This window comes from Vulpes lagopus, chromosome 2, assembly GCF_018345385.1.
Source record: "Vulpes lagopus strain Blue_001 chromosome 2, ASM1834538v1, whole genome shotgun sequence".
Lineage (NCBI taxonomy): Eukaryota > Metazoa > Chordata > Mammalia > Carnivora > Canidae > Vulpes > Vulpes lagopus.
This window is the reverse complement of record NC_054825.1, coordinates 45,046,964-45,066,418: the sequence shown is the minus strand read 5'-3', so window position 1 is coordinate 45,066,418 and position 19,455 is coordinate 45,046,964. Positions and strand designations below refer to the sequence as shown.

At 47.3% G+C, this 19,455-nt stretch overlaps 1 protein-coding gene and 1 pseudogene across 6 annotated transcripts in view; both read left to right on the top strand.

The window, feature by feature from the left end:
* Positions 1-9,015, top strand: part of NEO1 (neogenin 1) — a 234,951-nt gene extending 225,936 nt beyond the window's left edge. For all 6 annotated transcript variants that reach the window (XM_041742737.1, XM_041742741.1, XM_041742738.1 and 3 more), the window contains 3 exons: positions 3,921-4,184; positions 6,055-6,191; positions 6,392-9,015. In XM_041742737.1, the coding sequence (XP_041598671.1) occupies positions 3,921-4,184; positions 6,055-6,191; positions 6,392-6,475 (485 nt within the window). In that variant the 3' untranslated portion in view covers positions 6,476-9,015. The remainder of the gene's footprint in view (positions 1-3,920; positions 4,185-6,054; positions 6,192-6,391) is intronic.
* LOC121477119 lies at positions 7,958-13,351 on the top strand (annotated as a pseudogene).
* Positions 13,352-19,455: the final 6,104 nt, after the last annotated feature.

Here is a 19,455-nt window from a genome sequence, read left to right as displayed (position 1 = left end):
AAGTCTTCAATACAAGATGTCCTTTTAGTAAAAACACAATAACTCTGATCACATAATCATGTCTTGTTTCATCAAGTTGCATCTTGATTCAGTCGTATTTTCAGTTTGTTTATTTTTCAGTCTTCTAATCTGAAAGGAAAACTCATTCTGGATGATTTTCAGACACTAGATGTAGCCTTTGCCTTAGTTACCCTGGTGTTAGAAGATCTGTAGGGAAGCCATGAGACAATTCTCATATGAGATCTTTCTATATATATATACTGTGGCCCAAAGTAAGAAGTGCATCCAGGGGCAGCAGGGCCAGTGGCACCAGTAGCCACATTGAAAGCCTCAGGCCACCCAGCAGAGTATTGACATTAGAAGGGGCCAAAGAGGCATGAATCATCTCTAAAAAGCAGATAGGAAATGAGCCTAAAAATATGCGGTGCATTTAAAGAAATATATTACCAAACATGTCCCAGTTTGGAAACCTTAAGAAATAGCGTTATCAAAGTGGTTTTAAGGAGAAAATAGTGAAGGTGAGGAGACGATAAATGGAACAAATACTGTTGTTGCTCATTAAATGAAAGTTAACTTCCATCCTCTCAGTGTTGAGGTTCAAATCTAGTAACTTCTCATCTGTACAATATGTTCTTTTTTCCATCATTTGAAACTTGTCTATTAATAGTTATGACATTACTAGTAGAATTAAATTTTGGTCATTCTGGAAAATATGGGAATTTCAAGTGAATTCCATTTTAAAAGCACCTCAGAACCTCATGCCAGAAGTTTGGGTTGGCAATAACATTCCCCCTCTCCTTTAAGTCTTGACCAGTTTGAAACCTACCCAACATCAAGTGAAGATCAAAGCTTTATTAAGGAATGCCTGCTGACTCCCAAAGTTACTTCTTGCAGACCTTTACTTGGTTTAGAGAACGCCACTTAAACTCATGTCTAAAATTGGCCTTCCTGCTCTCTCCCTCCAGATCCAGGTTTGGGGCCCCTGCCTTAGGATAAGACAGTCTACTGGTGTCTGTCTGGACAACCAAACTCTGCCTCACAGGCATAGTCTCAGATAGAACAGGGACCAGGAGGCAGCCTTCCAAATCTGCTCTCAGAAAGCAATTCCTGTGTCCTGACTCTGATTCTCTATCTGTAAGGCGAAAGAATCCCACCTACTTGGATGTGGGCCTGCTTCAGTGCACGGCAGGCTCTTCCCATTCAGATTAGCCCCTCTCGTCCAGGAGGGGGTTGAAGGTTGGCAAGGAGCAGGGCAGCCCCCACCCAGCCCTGGTCCAGGTGGTCTAGTGCTGCTAAAAGGTCCTTTCTGTACGGACTTAGGCAGACAGTGAAGAGAGGAAGAAGTAATGATCTGCACCATTACAGGGTTCCTCACTTTAATGACCAGAAGGTAAACAGATGACAGGGAAAGCCCTGAAGACTGATTTGAAACAGAGCACGTGTCTAGAAATGATCCGGATCCTCTCACTATTATATTTTCCTTTGTCTCTGGAGCTTAGTGCTGCCAGCAGCCCTGTACATGGGGGTTAAGCATGTCTAGGACTTGGCCAGGGCAGTCCTCACTCTAGAGAGCATTTACCGTGTCACCACCACTCGACATAGCGAGAGCGCTTTCCATTTGTCCAGGCCCGTGGTCAGTGTGAACGTTGTGTGTCTTAGACCCTGAGAGGTAAGTCGGTCAGGAAGGGGGTAGGCCCCTCACCAAAGCAGAAATTCCAACTGCAGCATCGTTTTCCTTGTGGGCCAGCAGTGTTGCACGCTCTCAAGACACACCCGTCACCAGGAATATATTGTGCCAGTGTCCTCTGCAGTTATGCAGCAAGGTGGCCCTGTATGTGGCAGCAGGCCAGGGCTCTGGCTCATGTAGGGCGACCCTATTCTCCTTTTTACATTTCCCACTGTCCCACAGAAGCTTATATGTTAGACTAAGGCATTTGAAGCAGCCAAGGTAGGCCTGTGTGCCCAGAGCTGACCTGACCCATCTACCAATACACGCTGACCTGGTCCAGGCTAGAGTCTGAGTTCTCTCTCCTACCCCCTGCTACCCTCCCTAACCAGCTTCCCGCCAGCCCAGGATCACACGGAGTAGGACCAGCAGCTCCCCAGCTGTGGCTATGACTGGCTTAAGCACAAGAAACGAGGTCCTCAGTGCACCTCTTGAGAGGGTGAGAGGTGACCTAGGCCTAGTAGGGTTATCACAGCCAGGCTTTCAACACTGGGGGAAAGTGTGTGAGTCCCTCACCCCTGAGACCTAAGATCTTTAAGCTAAGGGGGTAGCACTCATGACTGGCATGGCTTGTCTCCTGAGAGCCCAAAAGAGTAGATTCAATGATGCCTCAGTGACAAAGGCAGGGAAAGAAGTTGAATTTCTACAGACTGCTCGTGCATTACTACTTCAAAGAGCCTATTTTCCTTTTTAATGTTGAGGACTCCAGGAGTCAGGGAGGCCCTCCTTCTGGCTACCTGGTACAGCCTCTTTGCCCTGAGCTGCCGTCTCCAGGCCCCTCCTCAGAATAGGGTGGTTGGTCTGCACCAGCTCCCACTGATTGAAAGGGCTTCCTCATGTGGTGTCCCTGGATCTTGGTGCTACTTCTGCCCCTGCAGGGTCAGGGCACAGGTGGTGTTGGAAATGGAAGGGCAGTACAGTATGGCAGTTCAGACCATAGGGCTTGGGAGTCAGGGTGCAGGATTGGGATTCCTGCCCTGGCTGTTCTGAGTGTGTCCTGGGCCTGACCCTGGACTGCCTGACCGCCCAGCGCCCTCTCAGTTGCATGAGGAGAGAGCGAGCTAGTGAGGATCAGGCAGGCGCATAGCGCTGGCTCAGACTGAGCCCTCCGTACCTTACAAAGAAAAGAACCTTATCAGTTATCCAGGTCCTGTGTTCACGGTTCGTACATCTCAGTTAATCCTCACTGAATTATGTTGTTCTCCCTGTTTTATAGGTGAAGAAACAAACTCAGAGAGATTCAGTGACTGCCAGGTTCACCCAGCTAGTATGCCAGGATCACAGTCCAGCTTTATCTGACTCCAAAGCCAGTGTTCTTTCAATCCCACCGCGCTGCCTTCTGGAACAACTCTGACCCCTCTTCACATATTTTTTTTAAAGATTTATTTATTTATGATAGACACAGAGAGAGAGAGAGGCAGAGACACAGGCAGAGGGAGAAGCAGGCTCCATGCTGGGAGCCCAATGCGGGACTCAATCCTGGGACTCCAGGATCGCGCCCTGGGCCAAAGAACCGCTGAGCCACCCAGGTGTCCCCCCCCTTCACATATTTTGAGATTGTCCTGTTCTTCTTAGTCTTCCCCTTCTCCAGGCTGATGTACCCCTATTTTTTTCTCTGGACCCAAACACCCTTCGTATGGCTTGCTCTTAAAGTCTGGACTTGACTGTCCAGGTCTCACTTGATCTGCGGGGCTGTTGCTCTGGTGCAGCCGTGCACAGTCCCCAGAGGGCCTGCGGGGCCTGCAGTAACCACCAGGCCTCGTGGGCAGGTCGGGTACTTGGCCGGTGCCCAGCCAGCCGTAGTAGCTAGACCTGTCATCTATGACATCACAGCCAACGAGGGATGTAAATCTGCTTTTATACTTACTTACATCTTAATAGAAGGTAGTCTCAGAAACCTTTATGTGTACTCCACAGGGGGTAGTGAGGAGAACTTAGTAAAATTGTGGCCACTTAGCTGCGTAGGTGAGAACATTTCAGCCCAGCAGCTGGTTGACAGTTGTTTGCGATTCTCTAGATTAGTCCATTTTCACTTAGCCTTGGCCGTGGTGCTCACCCATGTTCTCTTGGACCGGCACTGAGCCTGAATGCTCGTTGAGCTGGTCTCAGGGGCCCTTAGAAGGAGCCAGAACCCTGTCTGTGCGTACGATGTAACAGCAGAAGAAATGCTAACATTCAGACTCTCCTGCTGTAGAATCCGTCCGGAATACCCCCAGCACTGACACCATGCCAGCCTCCTCGTCTCAGACATGCTGCACTGACCACCAGGATCCCGAAGGTGCTACCAGTTCCTCTTACTTGGCCAGCTCCCAAGAGGAAGATTCAGGCCAGAGTCTTCCTACAGCCCACGTTCGCCCTTCCCACCCACTGAAGAGCTTTGCTGTGCCGGCAATCCCGCCCCCAGGTCCTCCCACCTACGACCCCGCGTTGCCAAGCACACCTTTACTGTCCCAGCAAGGTGAGTGAGGACAGCAGCCCCCCCGGAGGGCCCTCTGGCTCTGGCTTAGGGCAAAAGTGACCTCTTCTTTGAAAATAACAAAGCAAATGTCTTCCAAGCTTATCCTAGCAGTTCAGGGTAGCTGGGAGTCATTGTCCCTCTCGGGGAGTATGTGGGCTCCCCTCCTCGGGGAACGCATATGAACCTAGAGAATAATTCGGTGGGGAGTGAGGGCTGATTTTTTGAGTTGTGTTTTGGGTGCAGAATTCTTGGTGATAAAATCCGGTGGCTGCGGGTGGAGGCAGCAGATCTAGTCCACTTAGTTCCCAGAAATGCCTCACTCTACAGGGTTGCTACAAGCTAGAGAAGGATCGGGGAGGACAAGACATGGAAGTTAGGGGGCCCTTCAGATGGGACGGAAATCCGTCAAGTTCACGTGGCCCAGGAAAGTCCCTTGACCTGAAAGGCATGCTTTTCCCGACTACCCACATCTGTTATGATGGTTTGCTTTAGAGCAAGTCAGTGGTTTTCTAGCTTTTTGGTCTCAGGACCTCTTTATACTTTTAAAAGCTATTGAGACCATGAAAGAGCTTTTCTTTCTGTGGGCTGTATTTATCAATATTTAGTGTATTAGAAATTAAAACAGAAAAGTTTAAACTATTAAATCACTTAAAAATAGCAATAAATCTGTCATGTTAAGATAAATAACATTTTTTATGAAAAATAACTTTTAAAAACAAAAATAGAGAAAAGTGTGACATTGTCTTGTATTTTCGCACATCCCTGTAGTGTCTGGCTTAGTAGAAAGGAGCTGGATTCTCATACTTGCTCCTGCATTCATTCTGTTACAATATGTTATTTTGGCTGAAATGTAAGAAGAAAACTGTGGCCTCACAGGTATGAAGTTGAAAAGGGAAGAGTATTTTTGTAACCTTTTCAGATAACTGGACATTCTTTTTTGATACTGTAGCAAAACACAAGAAGTTGTAGTTTCTTAAAGATTTTGTTTCTTTTTTGTTTTTGTTTTTTTGTTTTTTTGTTTTCTTAAAGGTTTTGTAATGTAACACAACCATATCCATGAACTGCTTGTCCTCTGTTCCATTAAAATCCATCTAATCAAAAAAAATAAAAATAAATAAATAAAATAAAATCCATCTAATCTTATACTCTGAATGCATGATACCCAACATCACACATTGGTCATTTGGAAAATATTGGTTCAGTAGGTTACACAGATCCTTAAATCTTGATAGATTTCATTATACAATATCTGAAAATACATTTATTAATATCACCAAAGTCCCCAAGCATCGGGAGGCTCTCAAGCTCATGGTGGCAGATACAAGTTTCTCAAGATTCTGATTTTCACTTGAAACATAAATTTTATCATTGGCCATAAATAGTATCCATTGTTTTTCTTGAGCTGTTTCACTCACTTTACTTTCTAGAAAAGGTCTACCAGATGCTCAAGTCTGAACACCTGGTTTGTCAGTCAGTCTTTCTTTGGACTAACATTGGTGTTTCATGACAAAAGCCACAGTCCCACTTATAACCCAACCTGTCACAAATGCCTTAAGCTTCCAACAGCCACCATACTGTGGGATTTAGCATAAGTACTTTATACATACTTTCCATTTTGTCACAAACAATACTTAAGGGACGTGTAATTGAGGCAGAGTGGTTTTCTAAAGCCAAATGGATACTTTCTCTGGCCTTGAGATGCCCCACGGTCTCCCTCCTTCTGTCTAGTGCAGTGCCTCTTCAGAGCAGGATCTGTGCACTGGACCTGGGTGCATCCCTCACCCTAAAGCAGCATTTGGACCTTAGCTGCCGTCATGAGGTCTTGGAAGCCGGCTCAGCCATACACCTAATGGTGCCCTTTCCCCTTCAGCTCTGAACCATCACATTCACTCGGTGAAGACTGCCTCCATTGGGACTTTAGGAAGGAGCCGGCCTCCTATGCCAGTGGTGGTTCCCAGTGCCCCTGAAGTGCAGGAGACCACAAGGATGTTGGAGGACTCCGAGAGTGTAAGTTCCTGGGCCATCAGCCCAGCCAGGATGTCTGGGTGTATGTCTCACGGGCGGGGAGTGTGCTGGTCACACTGGTCTTCTGTGCTGGCCCAGAGGTGTGAAACAGATGCACTCGTTCACTGAGCAGATGTACACTGAGCATCTCCTCTGAGCCAGGAGCTGTGCTGAGGATTTATGTGCTTTCTCTCCCTGCCTAGAGCTATGAACCAGATGAGCTGACCAAAGAGATGGCCCACCTGGAAGGACTAATGAAGGACCTAAACGCCATCACAACAGCATGAGACCTTCCCCAGGACATGACTGCAGACCTAGGTCTAGAAGTCTTGGGACAGAGCCTGGAAAGCAAGGATTGTACAGAGCACGTGAGGACAGCACTTGAGAACACAGAGCAAGCAAGCCAGCCAGCCGGTGCCTCTGTGTGGGGCTGGCTCCAGGCACGGGCCACCTGCCTTCTCCTGGTCGGCCTGGAAGAAGCCTGTGTCAAGGCAGCTTCCCTTTGCCTGCTAATATCCTGCAGGACTGGGCACCATGGGCCAAAATTTTGTGTCCGGGGAAGAGGCAAGAAGTGCACCCTACATTTCACTTTGTGGTCAGGCTGTGTCTTCGTGCTGCAACTGCATCGCCTTTATGGAGTGTAGACATTGGCATTTACGTACGATTTTATTTGTGTCCTATTTTATTTTACCTTCAAAAGAGAAACACTATCAAAAACCAAGGGAGTCCATGGTGTTCTCCACAAGTGGTTGACATTTGACTACTTGTTCGAATTATGTATGAAAAGTAATTGACAGTGTGGGTAGTTCCAGGGGTTGGCTTGTTTTTTGTTTTTGTTTTTATTTTTGAATTCCAAGTCTTTGCATCCTCTACCAGCTGTTAATCCATCACGTTGAGGGGGGAGGAAATGTTGCATTGCTGTTTGTAAGCTTTTTTTATTATTTTTTTATTATAATTATTAAAGGCCTGACTTTCTCCTCTCATCACTGTGAGATCACAGATCTATTTGAATGAAATGTAACATTGAAAAGACTTGTTTGTTGCTTTCTGTGCAGTTTCAAAGTATTGGGGTGGGGGTGGGCCGGGGGGTTGGGAATAGGAAGTGGAGGGGCTGCTGAGGTCTGTGAATGTTTCAGTCGTCGTGCTTTCTTCCAGAAGCCTGCAGAGAACGGAAGCATCTTCTTTTTCGTCCTGTCCTGGCATGTCCATCTCTATTGTCACTAAGTTCCAACTGGACTTTCATTTGGATCTAGTTAAAAAATTCTTCTGTGCAATAGGTGAGTTCGAGGACTTAGCTGCCCTGATGTCTTGGTCATATCCCGATGAGAATGTCCATGCTGAGAAGCCAGTGCTGTACTTCCAATCGCAGGAGTGAAGCGGACGGAACAGGGTGAGAGCCTGAGCCCGTTCCTGGAAACTCAGGGGGCACCATGGAGCCCCTTTCCTCCGTCATCACCTGCTCCCTGGGGGCAGCGGGGGGTGAAGGAAGGAATTTTGTTTCCACGCAGGACCCCTTGCTTCTCTCTAGTTCCCGTCCTCGGCCACTCTGACTCTCGCTGCCCGTGTTTCAGAGCCCCTTAGGAGAAGCAGGGGCTGAGCACCCCTGAGGCTCTCCACTTCCTTCCAAACATTGTTCTGTGGGCAGCAGGGGACAGGACAGCGGAGAGGGACAGAGGAGGTGGCCGCTACACCCATCCCAGCAGCTCAGCAAAGGCCCTGATTAGACCGGGGGTGGCAGGAGGTGCCTGCAGCGTGCTAGAGGCCCTGCCATGCACACAGAAGCCTTTGCCTTGGCAAACAGTTCTTACGTTTTTCGTCTCAAAAAGGTAAGGAGCTGAGGTGTTGTTTTCTTTTTAATATTGAGAATATTAACAAAATACAGGCCTGACCCTCAAGCATCTTCCCCCACTCCCCACCGTGCCCCGGAGACAGTGTGGAAGGCAGAGTAGAAGACACGTCAGCCTTTGGTTCTGTAGCCAAGAAGAGGTCAGCTGCTGAGACCGCCAGTGGGTCCCCAGCCCACCAGCCCCAGGGCCTGGGGCGCTGCCCTGGCCCCACAGGCACCCCACTTGCCTTTGTACATTCGTTATTTCCCCTTTTTTAGGTCTTAACACATATTTGCTTTTGTAGAAGATGAACTCTTTGTATTTATTATTTGGGGGCAATGAAAAGTGCAATGCTGGATCTCCTGCTGCCACACTAGCCGGTCACACAGGATAGTGCCAGGCAGGATTCTGGAAAACCAGTGCACTTAAACTGATCCTGAAGAGAGCACTCAGAGCACTCTGGACACCAGGAGGGCTAGATTCCCCAGAAACTGTCTTACCTTTTGCCCAAAGAAACGTGCTCAGTATTCGGGGCGTTCCCTCCCGTGAACCCTGACACTTGTGTTACCTCAGGGCCTTGGTACCTGGATACTGCCGCAGAGCTGGGGCGGGGGGGAGGGGCCTATTTTTAAATAAAGTAACTGTTCAAAGTTGGGGGATTTTTTAAAATTAAGAAAAAGGAAAGCTATTCTGTATTGCACCTTTTCACAATTTAATACATTTTCTTACATTTTCCTGTGATTTTTGAAATTAAACCATTGTGTGTCTTGTAATGTCCTAGTTGAGCTGCTGCTCAGCAGCTTCCTTCAGGAGGATTTGGAACAAATGTGTCTGTTGCCTTGTTGCCTGCTGGAGGGGGGCCTGGAGGGCTGCTGGGGACTAGTTTCTGTACACACTTGTTTGGCCTTTTCTGTAGTTGATGCTGTAAACTCTATGGCTTTTTAAAAAAAATTTCATGTTTTTATTTAGTATTGGAAATCCAATACACTTTTTTAATCCAATCAAAGTCTGGTCTGGTCAAAGAGTTTTTTTCCTTTTTCCCTAAGAAAACAGAACTTCGGGGTCTCAGCCTCGAGATCACTTCCCTGTCGCCCTCACGGTCTTCGGGGCCCCCGGTGCCTTCCCTGTTGGCCGGGGTCCGGGGTCCAGGCTCCGAGGAGAAGCCGCTCTGGCGGCCCCGAGGACCTGCTCCCGCGCTCCCGCTGGGGCCTCACCCGGCACCTGAGGGGCGCTGGCAGGAGGGGCAGGGGCCCTCGGGGGCCCTTCTGGAAGGGCGCCGGGCCCACTCGTGGGCTCCACCCGCAAAGGACCCACCTCCAGATACCATCACCCTGGGAATTAGGGTTTCAACATGCGAGTCTGGGGGCGCAGTCCCTGCGGCCGGGAGATCTCTCGGGGGCGAGCGCAGCAGCCGTGGGGGGGGCCTTGCTGGGCGCCTGGGCCCCAGCCCTTCACCCTCGGCCACCCAGCCGGGCCCAGCCCACCGTGGGAACCCAAGCCTCAGGCTCCTGTGAGCGGCCTCGGGCTGGGTCCGCGCTCCGGTGTCGCTGCGTCCTCCAGGCTGAGCCCCCGCCACCCCGTGCGCCCGGCCGTTTTCCAGCCACAGGCCAGGCAGTGAGCCGGGCCGGGGCATTGCAGCCCCCCCGCCCCTCTGGCTGACAGCGGAGAGCCCGCCAAGCCTGGCCCCCGGCCGCGTCCCCAGAGGAGCCCTGGGCATGTCTTACAGGGATCTATCAGCCCGAGTCTTTCTCCACTGGACCGTGGCCTCGTGGGGCCGCGTCAGTGCCTCCTCTCCAAACGCCTAATGCCAGGGGCAGGTGTGACAGCAGCAGATGCTGGGCTTCTGGATGGATGGACAGACAGCTTTGAGGACTCCTGGCCTGGAGCGTGTTGGAAGATTTCCCACACAAGTGCCAGCCCACCCCTCCTTTGGAGGGATCCTAATAGGTCTCTCTTAATGCCGGCGCCAGGCCCCTCCCATTCCAGGGGCCACAGCCCTTTGGTGTCCTGGGGTGAACGTGAACCATAACAAAGCCCGTGTGCCTGGCAGTCCTGAGAAACGATGCTGATGCCACAGCGACCACCTCGACCACCTCGGGGCTGGGAACTGGGGCAAGGATGTCCTCCACACTGGTTCTAAGATAAACATTACGAACAAGGCTCGATGTCAAAGAGAAATGCCCTCCTTCCCCAGTCCAGTTGCCCCTCCCAGTCTCAGCCGGCTTCCAGCCGGGGGTGTGGTATCGTCAGGGGAGACTGGAGAACATCACTGAACATGCCATCAAGTTGGTGGGGAAGGGGGCATGGGCAGGGACAGAGAAGCAGGGAGCAAGAGGGGCCCCACACAGCACGTACAACCATTCACCTTGGGTTTCCAGCTTCCAAAGGAGGAAGTTCAGCAGAAGGAGAAGAGGTAGGAGAGACTAAGTGAAGGAAAATAATACATTGCATTTTTCATAATCTCTTAAGTATGTAATGTTGAAAAATGCTATTAAAAACTGCAATTACAAAAAAAACTGCAATTACTCTCTAAGAAGAGGAGATGATGTTCATCTCAAGATGCTCTTTTACTCAACAAGGAGGAACTTGATGGGTTTTGGAAATGGGAGGATCTCAGAGGTAATACAAGGCTGTGTGCTTCTTGCACAGTGACAAACAAACCCCCTCTAGCTCCCACATCTTGCATTATGTGCGCCATGTGCACCAGGCCTGACATGAGTCACTGGCTTCCCCGCAACAAGGAAAGGGGCATATGGACTGATGCGGTGATGGACAGACCACAAATCTAGCGGGTGAGGGTGACTATAAATGGGATTGGTTCACCAGGATCAGGAGCCCAGAGCCAGAAATGACTAAAGGGATCTAACCTGAGAACTCACAGAAACGCGGGGTGGGGGGGTGGGGCAGAAGGCAGGACACAAGACCCTTCACAGTCAAGGAATGTGGGGGCCAGTCAGCTGTATTCAGATTTTAAGAGGCAGGCTGACTTCAGCTGCTGTCCTGGTGGCAACCCTGGATTTCCACCCCTCCGTCTCTGCCCTGGAGCAGAGCCCCTCACCTGACACGGGCAGGCTGTGCTCCTGTCTCCTGTTACGGGTCTACCCTCTCTGCACCTGGCCTCCCAAAGGAGAAATCTGAGCCATCCTAACGCTTCCTTGACACCCCAGCAAGCGCTCAGCGAATGTCCCCCAGAGTGGCTCCTCTTGCCGCGTGTTGGGCAAACTCCTTGCCGACACCCACCCCCCACCCCCACTGCCTCTGCCTCACCAGCAGTCCGGCCTCCACACAACCACAAAGGTGATTGTTCTAACCTGATCTGGCCTCCCCCCGCTACTCAGCACCCGGCAATCACTTCCTCATCACGTGCCCTGCGGAAGAGAAACCAGTGCAGCCCTGGTTGCCTCTTCTCGTTTATTTACAATTTGCACTTACACTTAGGCCCTGAAGTCTGGCCTCTATAACCATTCCCTTGGCCTCGAACTGTCACCCTACCTGGTAGCCCCATGACCGGCTTTCTCTGCCAGTAAGTTTCTATCCATCTTTAAGGGCCCAACCCAACCATCGGTCCTCCGACTGTTCTAATTCACGTCTCTGCCTTTTCTAATACACCGTGAACTCCTCAAGGAAAATGATCCAGCTAGGTTTTGGGTTCCTCCATCCAGTACCTCGCACAATCCAAGTGTTCACTGAATGGACTTCCCCGAGGAAGATGGACTTGGAGCTACCATGGCCCAGTGCTGGGGCGGTTGGGCAACCTCCTAACTCCTGCCCAGAGCCTCCACTCCGGTTTTGCAGAGGAGGTTAAGGCTGAGCTGAGTGTAGAATCACTGAGGCCATCTTCTGGAGGAAGGAGGAGCCCCTGCGAGCTGGGAAGCTTCTTCCCTCCACCAGCATACCTTGAAGAGAACCAGTCTCCGCCATCCTGTTTCCTAGTAAGGTCAGGGCCTCTAGGACCGTGTTCAGCCCATCGTTGGATCAAGCACTGGAGTCCCCACAGGCCAGAGCAGAGGGTGTCAAGGACGCACAGAGCCATCCTCCCCAGAATCCCTGGAACCCTGCAAAGTCGATTTTGGGGAAAAGAGAAACGAGGCCAGAGCTGTGGGCGCAGTGTCTCAGATTCATTCTTAAGGAACTGAGAACTTAATCTTCCAACATGTCAACATGCCCCACCTCCCACCCCCGCTCCTGCAACACAAATGCCCAGCACACCAGGGTTTGTGGGGTACGATCCATACAGTCACCTCGCCTACAACAACTACAGGCTGCCAGGGAGCCCGGGCACCGACAGCCGGGTCACAGCATCCTCCAGTATGATGATTCCCAAACCTCCAAAGCCTCCAGATAGGCCGCTGATGCCCTATGTGAGGTACAGCAGAAAGGTCTGGGACCAAGTAGAAGCTTCCAACCCTGACCTAAAGTTGTGGGGGATTGGCAAGATTATTGGTGGCATGTGGCGAGATCTCACTGATGAAGAAAAACAAGAACATTTAAACAAATACGAGGCAGAAAAGATAGAGCACGATGAATCTATGGAGGCCTATCATAGTGCCCCCGCCCCCTTGCTTACACAAACGCGCAAAGTCGTGCAGAAGCTGCTTTAGAGGAAGAAGTCGACAGAAGTCTCGCATGGAGAAAGGACAGCCTTACCTGAGCATCCAGCCTGCTGAAGATCCAGGTGACTACGATGATGGCCTTTCAGTGAAGCCTACAGCCACCGCCCGTTTCCCGAGAAAGCACTGCCTCATCAGTGAAATCCTTGGAGTGTGGTGCCAGACGTTGGGTCACTTGTCACAGCGGCTGGAATGCAGGTCCTCAAGCGACAGGTCCAGTCCTTAATGGTTCATCAGCGAAGACTAGAAGCTGAACTTCTTCAGATAGAGGAGCGACACCAGGAAAAGAAGAGGAAGGTCCCAGAAAGTACAGATCCATTGAAGGGTTGTGCGGTCTGAAAGTAGAAGCGGGTATGGAAAAGGTTGCCGCTGAGACTGCACAGGCAGGACACCGGGCAAGAGGGAGACAGAAGCAGCAGAGCCCCCTGGACGTGGTCAGAGCAGCATGGTTCCCCAGGAGAGCCAGCTGCTAGCAAGACCCAAGAGAAGAAGGACAGGAAAGCATCCCTATGGGGCCAGAGGAGACACACCTCGAAAAGGCAACGGAAAGCCAACAGACCGGTGAAGAAGGCACGTCTACTCCTGAGCACAAGGAGAACGTGCAGGAGGGGGTGGACGGTACGGCCGAGGAAGGGACAGTGACAGGAACACTGGCTCAGAGAGCAACAGTGCAACAGTGCGGGAGCCACCTTCTCACCCCACAGCAGAAGGTGAGAAGAAAGAATAAATGTTGCCTTGTTTTGTGTGTTCTAAATACTTTTTTTAAATGAAAAAAAATGTTTTTTGAATTTAAAAAAAAAAAGTTGATTTTGGGCCCATGAAGCTGGGTTTGGCTAACCGGGTACCACGGGGTGGGAGTGGTCCTAGTGAGTTAAGAAGGAAGTGGGTTCCTTTTATAAACTCAAAACCCAGGTCTTACTGAGAATTCTGGGCAGCTTTCTGAAAGAGGACAGGAAGATCTACTCTTGAAGACCAAAGGATGGATCCAACTCCCACAGACAAAGTTGCGTAGGGCATGGCAGGAGAACCAGCCGATGAACATGCTAGACTAACACACAGGAGGGAAATGGGCTGGAACTGGAGTCAAAGAGATCTTGCCATGGGCAAGTGGTGTGAGAAGAGGACCAGTCAGATAAGGGTCTTCCTCACGCAAGAGGAAGATATTGCTCACAAATACCCCCCAAAGCCTCAATTTATGCCATGCACTGAAGATGCAAAATGAGAAAAAAAAGATGCAAAATGAGGAAGACAGTCTCCGCTAATGTGTTCACATCTCTTCAGTCTAGAACACAGACATTTACCAGGCGGAGATCACCATCCGACACAAGGGCTGAGACCCAACAGAGTGGTGATCTGGTAAAGCGAGGAAGGAATGTTCAGCCCTGGCTGCAGAATGTGGGGGTCACAGAGGAAGTTAACCCGAGGCTGGTGGGGAATCCACTAGAGAAAGGAGCCAGCGTTTCTTCCAACCCTGCTTGCACTAGATCTGCAGAGCAGGGAAAATTCAGATGCTGGCGAAATTACAACAGAGAGTCTTTGAAATGATTTGCTCAAAAGAAAGTACAGGATTTCCCTAACAGAGGACCAAAAACTTGCCCCCGGTGGTAAATGAAAGGGAAGCTGGTGCTTCCGGCCCTAAGGAAATCCTAACACCTGGAACCTGGAAGGCGGGAGGGGATGGAGGGAGCCGCTAACAGGGCCCACAGCCAGAGGGAGCGCCCGGAAGGAGGCTCCAGGAGAAACCTATCCGGGAAGCCTGACTCGCACTGATGTATTTTTAAAAAAAGTAAAAATTGTCATTTTCCTGGAGAATTTGTTGAAGATTTTTGTGCCTATATTCATAAGGGATATTGGTATGTAGGGGTTCTTTCTCCTATTTTTAAAATCTGGTTTTCCTTGGAGGATCCCTGGGTGGCTCAGCGGTTTAGCACCTGCCTTCAGCCCAGGACATGATCCTGGAGACCCAGGACCCTGGATCAAGTCCCACATGGGGCTCCCCGCAGGGAGCCTGCTTCTCCCTCTGCCTGTGTCTCTGCCTCTCTCTCTCTGTGTCTCTCATGAATAAATAAATAAAATCTTAAAAAACAATCTCGTTTTCCTTATCAGTAAGGGCAGTCTTCTCTCTTCTTCTACTTTGAAGGTTGGTGTAAATTGTTCTGTAAACATTTGGGAGCATTCTCCAGTGAAGCCATCTGGTCCTGGACTTTTTTTTTTTTTTTTATGGGAAGTTTTATTACTAACTTAACCTCCCTACTTGTTATAGATCTACTCAGACTCTCTATTCCTCCCTGCTTCAGTTTTGGTAATCTATGCATTTCTAAACATTTTCCCAATTTCTCAGGGTTATCTAACCTGTTGGCATACAGCTACTCACAGTATACCCCCTATATGCCTTTCTTTTGCTTATAGGTCAGTAATAATATCCCCTCTTTCCTTCTTGTTAGTATTTTGAGTCTTCTCTCTCATTCTCTCTCTCTCTTTCTTTGTGATTGCTGTTGTTTTTTGTCAGCCTAGCTCCTTTTTTAAAATATGCAAGTTGTAAGCTCATTTTCTTTGATGTAGAATTAACAGGGTTAATTTGATGCCCCAAATGACGTAAAATTATAACATTTGCATATGAAGACTTTCCTTGAGGTAGTCAGACTTTGTTAAGGTTATTGATTTGATGATCAATAAAACTCAAAGAAACTATACATTTGTTCACAGATTTTTGTTGTTGTTGTTACTTGGGAAGTTCCATAATGGTAATTCCATCCAGAGTCATAATTACCAGTGGGGAAAAATACTCTCTCTGCTGATTGTGTGAGCAGCACATTGATAGTCTCTATATAACCACTTTATATGAAAGCATGTACATTTTGCAAAAAGTGTGTACATGCCTATTGTCTCATTTTTGGAACCGGACTAAATTGCCTTATTGCCTCCAATAGGGTCAGTTGTCAAACTGTCAAAATTTGTCAATTTTGTTGTTGTTGTTTTTTTTTCAAAGAAACAACTTTTGGTTTTGCTGATTTTCTGTATCATTTTTCTATATTTCATTCATTTCTGCTCTAATCTATATTATTTCCTTCCTTCTACTTGATTTGTTTCTTCTTCTTTTTCCTAATTTCCTAAGTGAGCATTGAAGTCATTGATTTAAGATTTTTTAAAAATATAGTAGCTTCTTTACTATAAATTTCCCTCTGAGCACACTGCTTTTGCTGCAACCCTTAAGTTTTGTTTTGTTGTGTTTTTGTTTCCATTCATCTCAGTTTACTTTCTAATACAACTTGTGATTTCTACTTTGACCCTTTTGTTCTTTAGAAGTCCATTGTTTATTTTATTTTATTTATTTATTCGTGAGACACACAGAGACAGAGAGAGGCAAAGACACAGGCAGAGGGAGAAGCAGGCTCCACACAGGAAGCCTGACACGGGACTCGATCCCAGATCTTCAGGATCACGCCCTGGACTGAAGGCAACACTAGACCACTGAGCCACCTGGGCTGCCCAGAAGTCCATAGTTTAATTTTCATTTTTTGCAAATTTCCTTCTGGCATGAATTTTCAATTTCACTATATGGTAGTCAGAACATATTTTGTATGATTTTAATTCTTTTAAGTTTATTGAGACTTGTTTTATGGCCAATACATGGTCTATCCTGGAGAATGTTCCATAGGCATTTGAAAAAAAATATGTATTTTGCTGTTATTAGGTGTGGTGTTCTCGGTGCCTGTTAGATCCAGTTGGTTTGTACTCTTGTTCAAATTTTCTATTTCCTTGCTGATCATCTATCCAATCATTTTATCCACTATTGAAAGTGGGGTATTAAAGTCTACAACTATTGTTGTTACCTATTTCTCCCTTCCATTATGTCGGGTTTGCTTCGTGGATTTTGAGGCTCTGTTGTTAGGTGCATATGTGTTTTTAATCATCAAATCTTCTTGATAGATTAACCCTTTTATTATTTTAAAATATTATTTGTCCTTAGAATTGATTTTGCCTTAAAACATACCCTGTCAGGGGGATCCCTGGGTGGCTCAGCAGTTTGGCGCCTGCCTTTGGCTCAGGGCGCGATCCTGGAGTCCTGGGATCGAGTCCCGCGTCGGGCTCCCGGCATGGAGCCTGCTTCTCCCTCTGCCTGTGTCTCTGCCTCTCTCTCTCTCTCTATGTCTATCATGAATAAATAAATAAATAAATCTTTAAAATGTATATGTATATATATATATCCTGTCAGATATTAGTACAGCCCCTTCAGCTCCCTTTTGGCTAAAATTTGTATGATGTATCTTTTCACATCCTTTCAACTTATTTGTGTCTTTGAATATGAGATGTCTCTTGCATAGACAGCGTAGAGTTGAATTTTATATATAATGTATATTTAATATGTTAAATAATATATCAACAAATAGGATTGTATTATTTAACATATTAATATATTAAATTTTTTTTAATTTTTTTTTATTTATTTATGATAGTCACAGAGAGAGAGAGAGAGGCAGAGACACAGGCGGAGGGAGAAGCAGGCTCCATGCACCGGGAGCCTGATGTGGGATTCGATCCCGGGTCTCCAGGATCGTGCCCTGGGCCAAAGGCAGGCGCCAAACCGCTGCGCCACCCAGGGATCCCTATTAATATATTAATACATATTTATTTATAATATATTTTATTATATATTAATACATATATATTAAAATTATATAGTTTTATTGATTTTGCCAATTTGCTTTTTAATTTGCTTTTTAATTTGGGTGTTTAATCTATTTACATTTTATATAATTGCTGATGAGGCAGGTTGCTATTTGGCATTTCGCTATTTGTTTTCTATGTCTTTTTTTTTATTGTCCCTCTATTACTCTGTCACTGCCTTCTTTGTGATAAGTAAATATTTTCTAGTGTTACCCTTTTAATTCCCTTGTCCAAAGTCACAAATCATAACAGATAAATTTGGTAAGTTGAACATCATCAAAACTGAATATGTTTACCACTTGGGGCACCTGCGTGGCTTAGTCGGTTAAATATTTGACTCTTGTTTTCAGTTCAGGTCATGATCTCAGGGCCATGAGATGGAATACCACTTCAGACTGGTGCTGGGCATGGAGTCTACTTGAAATTCTCTCTCTCCCCCTCCCTCTGCCCCTTCCACTCATGCTCTCTCTCTCTCTCTAAAATGAATAAAGCTTTAAAAATGTTTACTGTTTGAAAGACATGGTTAAGAAAAGGAGAAAGCGGGATCCCTGGGTGGCGCAGCGGTTTGGCGCCTGCCTTTGGCCCAGGGCGCGATCCTGGAGACCCGGGATCGAATCCCGCGTCGGGCTCCCGGTGCATGGAGCCTGCTTCTCCCTCTGCCTGTGTCTCTGCCTCCTCTCTCTCTGTGACTATCATAAATAAATAAAAAAAAAAAAAATTAAAAAAAAAAAAAAAAAGAAAAGGAGAAAGCAAGCCATAAACTGGGAGAAAATATTTACAAAACATATATTACAAAGGACTTGCATTCTGAATATATTATTTATAATTCAATACTAAGAAAACAAATGAAATGGGTAAAAAAGCAATGGGTAAAGATTGGAATGGTCACTTTACTGAAGAACACATATGGATAGCAAATAAATGCCTGAAAAGATGCTCAGCATCTTTAGTCATAATAGAAACGCAGATTAAACCCAGGAGTTAACATTACACACCCTTGATGTGTATACACATTACCTCGATGTTAAAAATAAAAGACTGACAATATCAAATGTTGTAAGGATGTGCAATAACCGGAACTCTCATATAATTGCTAGTGAATGGGAATGCAAAATAGTATTCCAGCTCACCAAACAATCTAGCAGTTTCTTATAAAGTTAAATATAGACTTACCGTATGACCCAACAGTGCCACTCCTTGATATATTTTTAAAGATTTTATTTAATTTTTTGAGAGAGAAAGAGAGTGAGCAGGGCGAGGGGCAGAGGAGGAGGAAGAGGGAGATGCAGACACCGTGCTGAGTGCAAGCCCAACTCAGGGCATGACTTGATGTCACGACTCCGAGATCATGACCCCAGCTGAAACTGAGAGTCAGATGCTTAACGAGACACCCAGGCGCCCCTACTCCTTGATGTTTACTCAAGATAAATGAAAATCCATGTCCACATGAAGACTTGAACATGGATGTTCATAGGGGCATTATTCTTAATAACTAAAACTGGAACCTGCCCAAGTGTTCCTCAGTTGGTGAATGAGTAAGCAAATTGTGACGTTCCCATATAAGGGAGTGTTGCTGTGCAATGCACACCACACAGACAGATCTTAAAAGCGTTAGACTAAATGAAGGAAGTCAGACACAAAAGACACATATTTTATGATTCCATTTTTATGAAATTCTAGAAAAAACAAAAATTTGGTGACAGAGGCAGACTGCCATGGGCCAGGAGTGAGAGCACAGGGGTTGACTGCACAGGGACAGGAGGGTTTAGAGGAGTGATGGAGATGTTCTAGGTCTTAACTGTTGGGAATAGTTATAGGACTGTGTATGTTTACCAAAACAGCTTCAATATAGCAAATATATACAATTAGCAATCACAACATAAAGACAGGGCATGAGGAGTAAGTCTAACAACATGCACAAACCCTCCTGAAGAAACTAGAAAGCCATGTGAAAGATCTCGCAGAGGCAGTTAATGCCCAGCAATATTCCATATGCTCCCTCACACAGCCTCCTTGGCAGTTACGTGGTGGCCAAGTAACACTAGAAGAAGTGAAGTGTGTCACTGCTGGAGAGAAGTGGTTCATAATCACTCATCTCCTCGGTTGTCTCTGCTCCTCGATCTTAGAGACCAGAGGTTCCAGCTGACATCAGTGAGAAGAGTG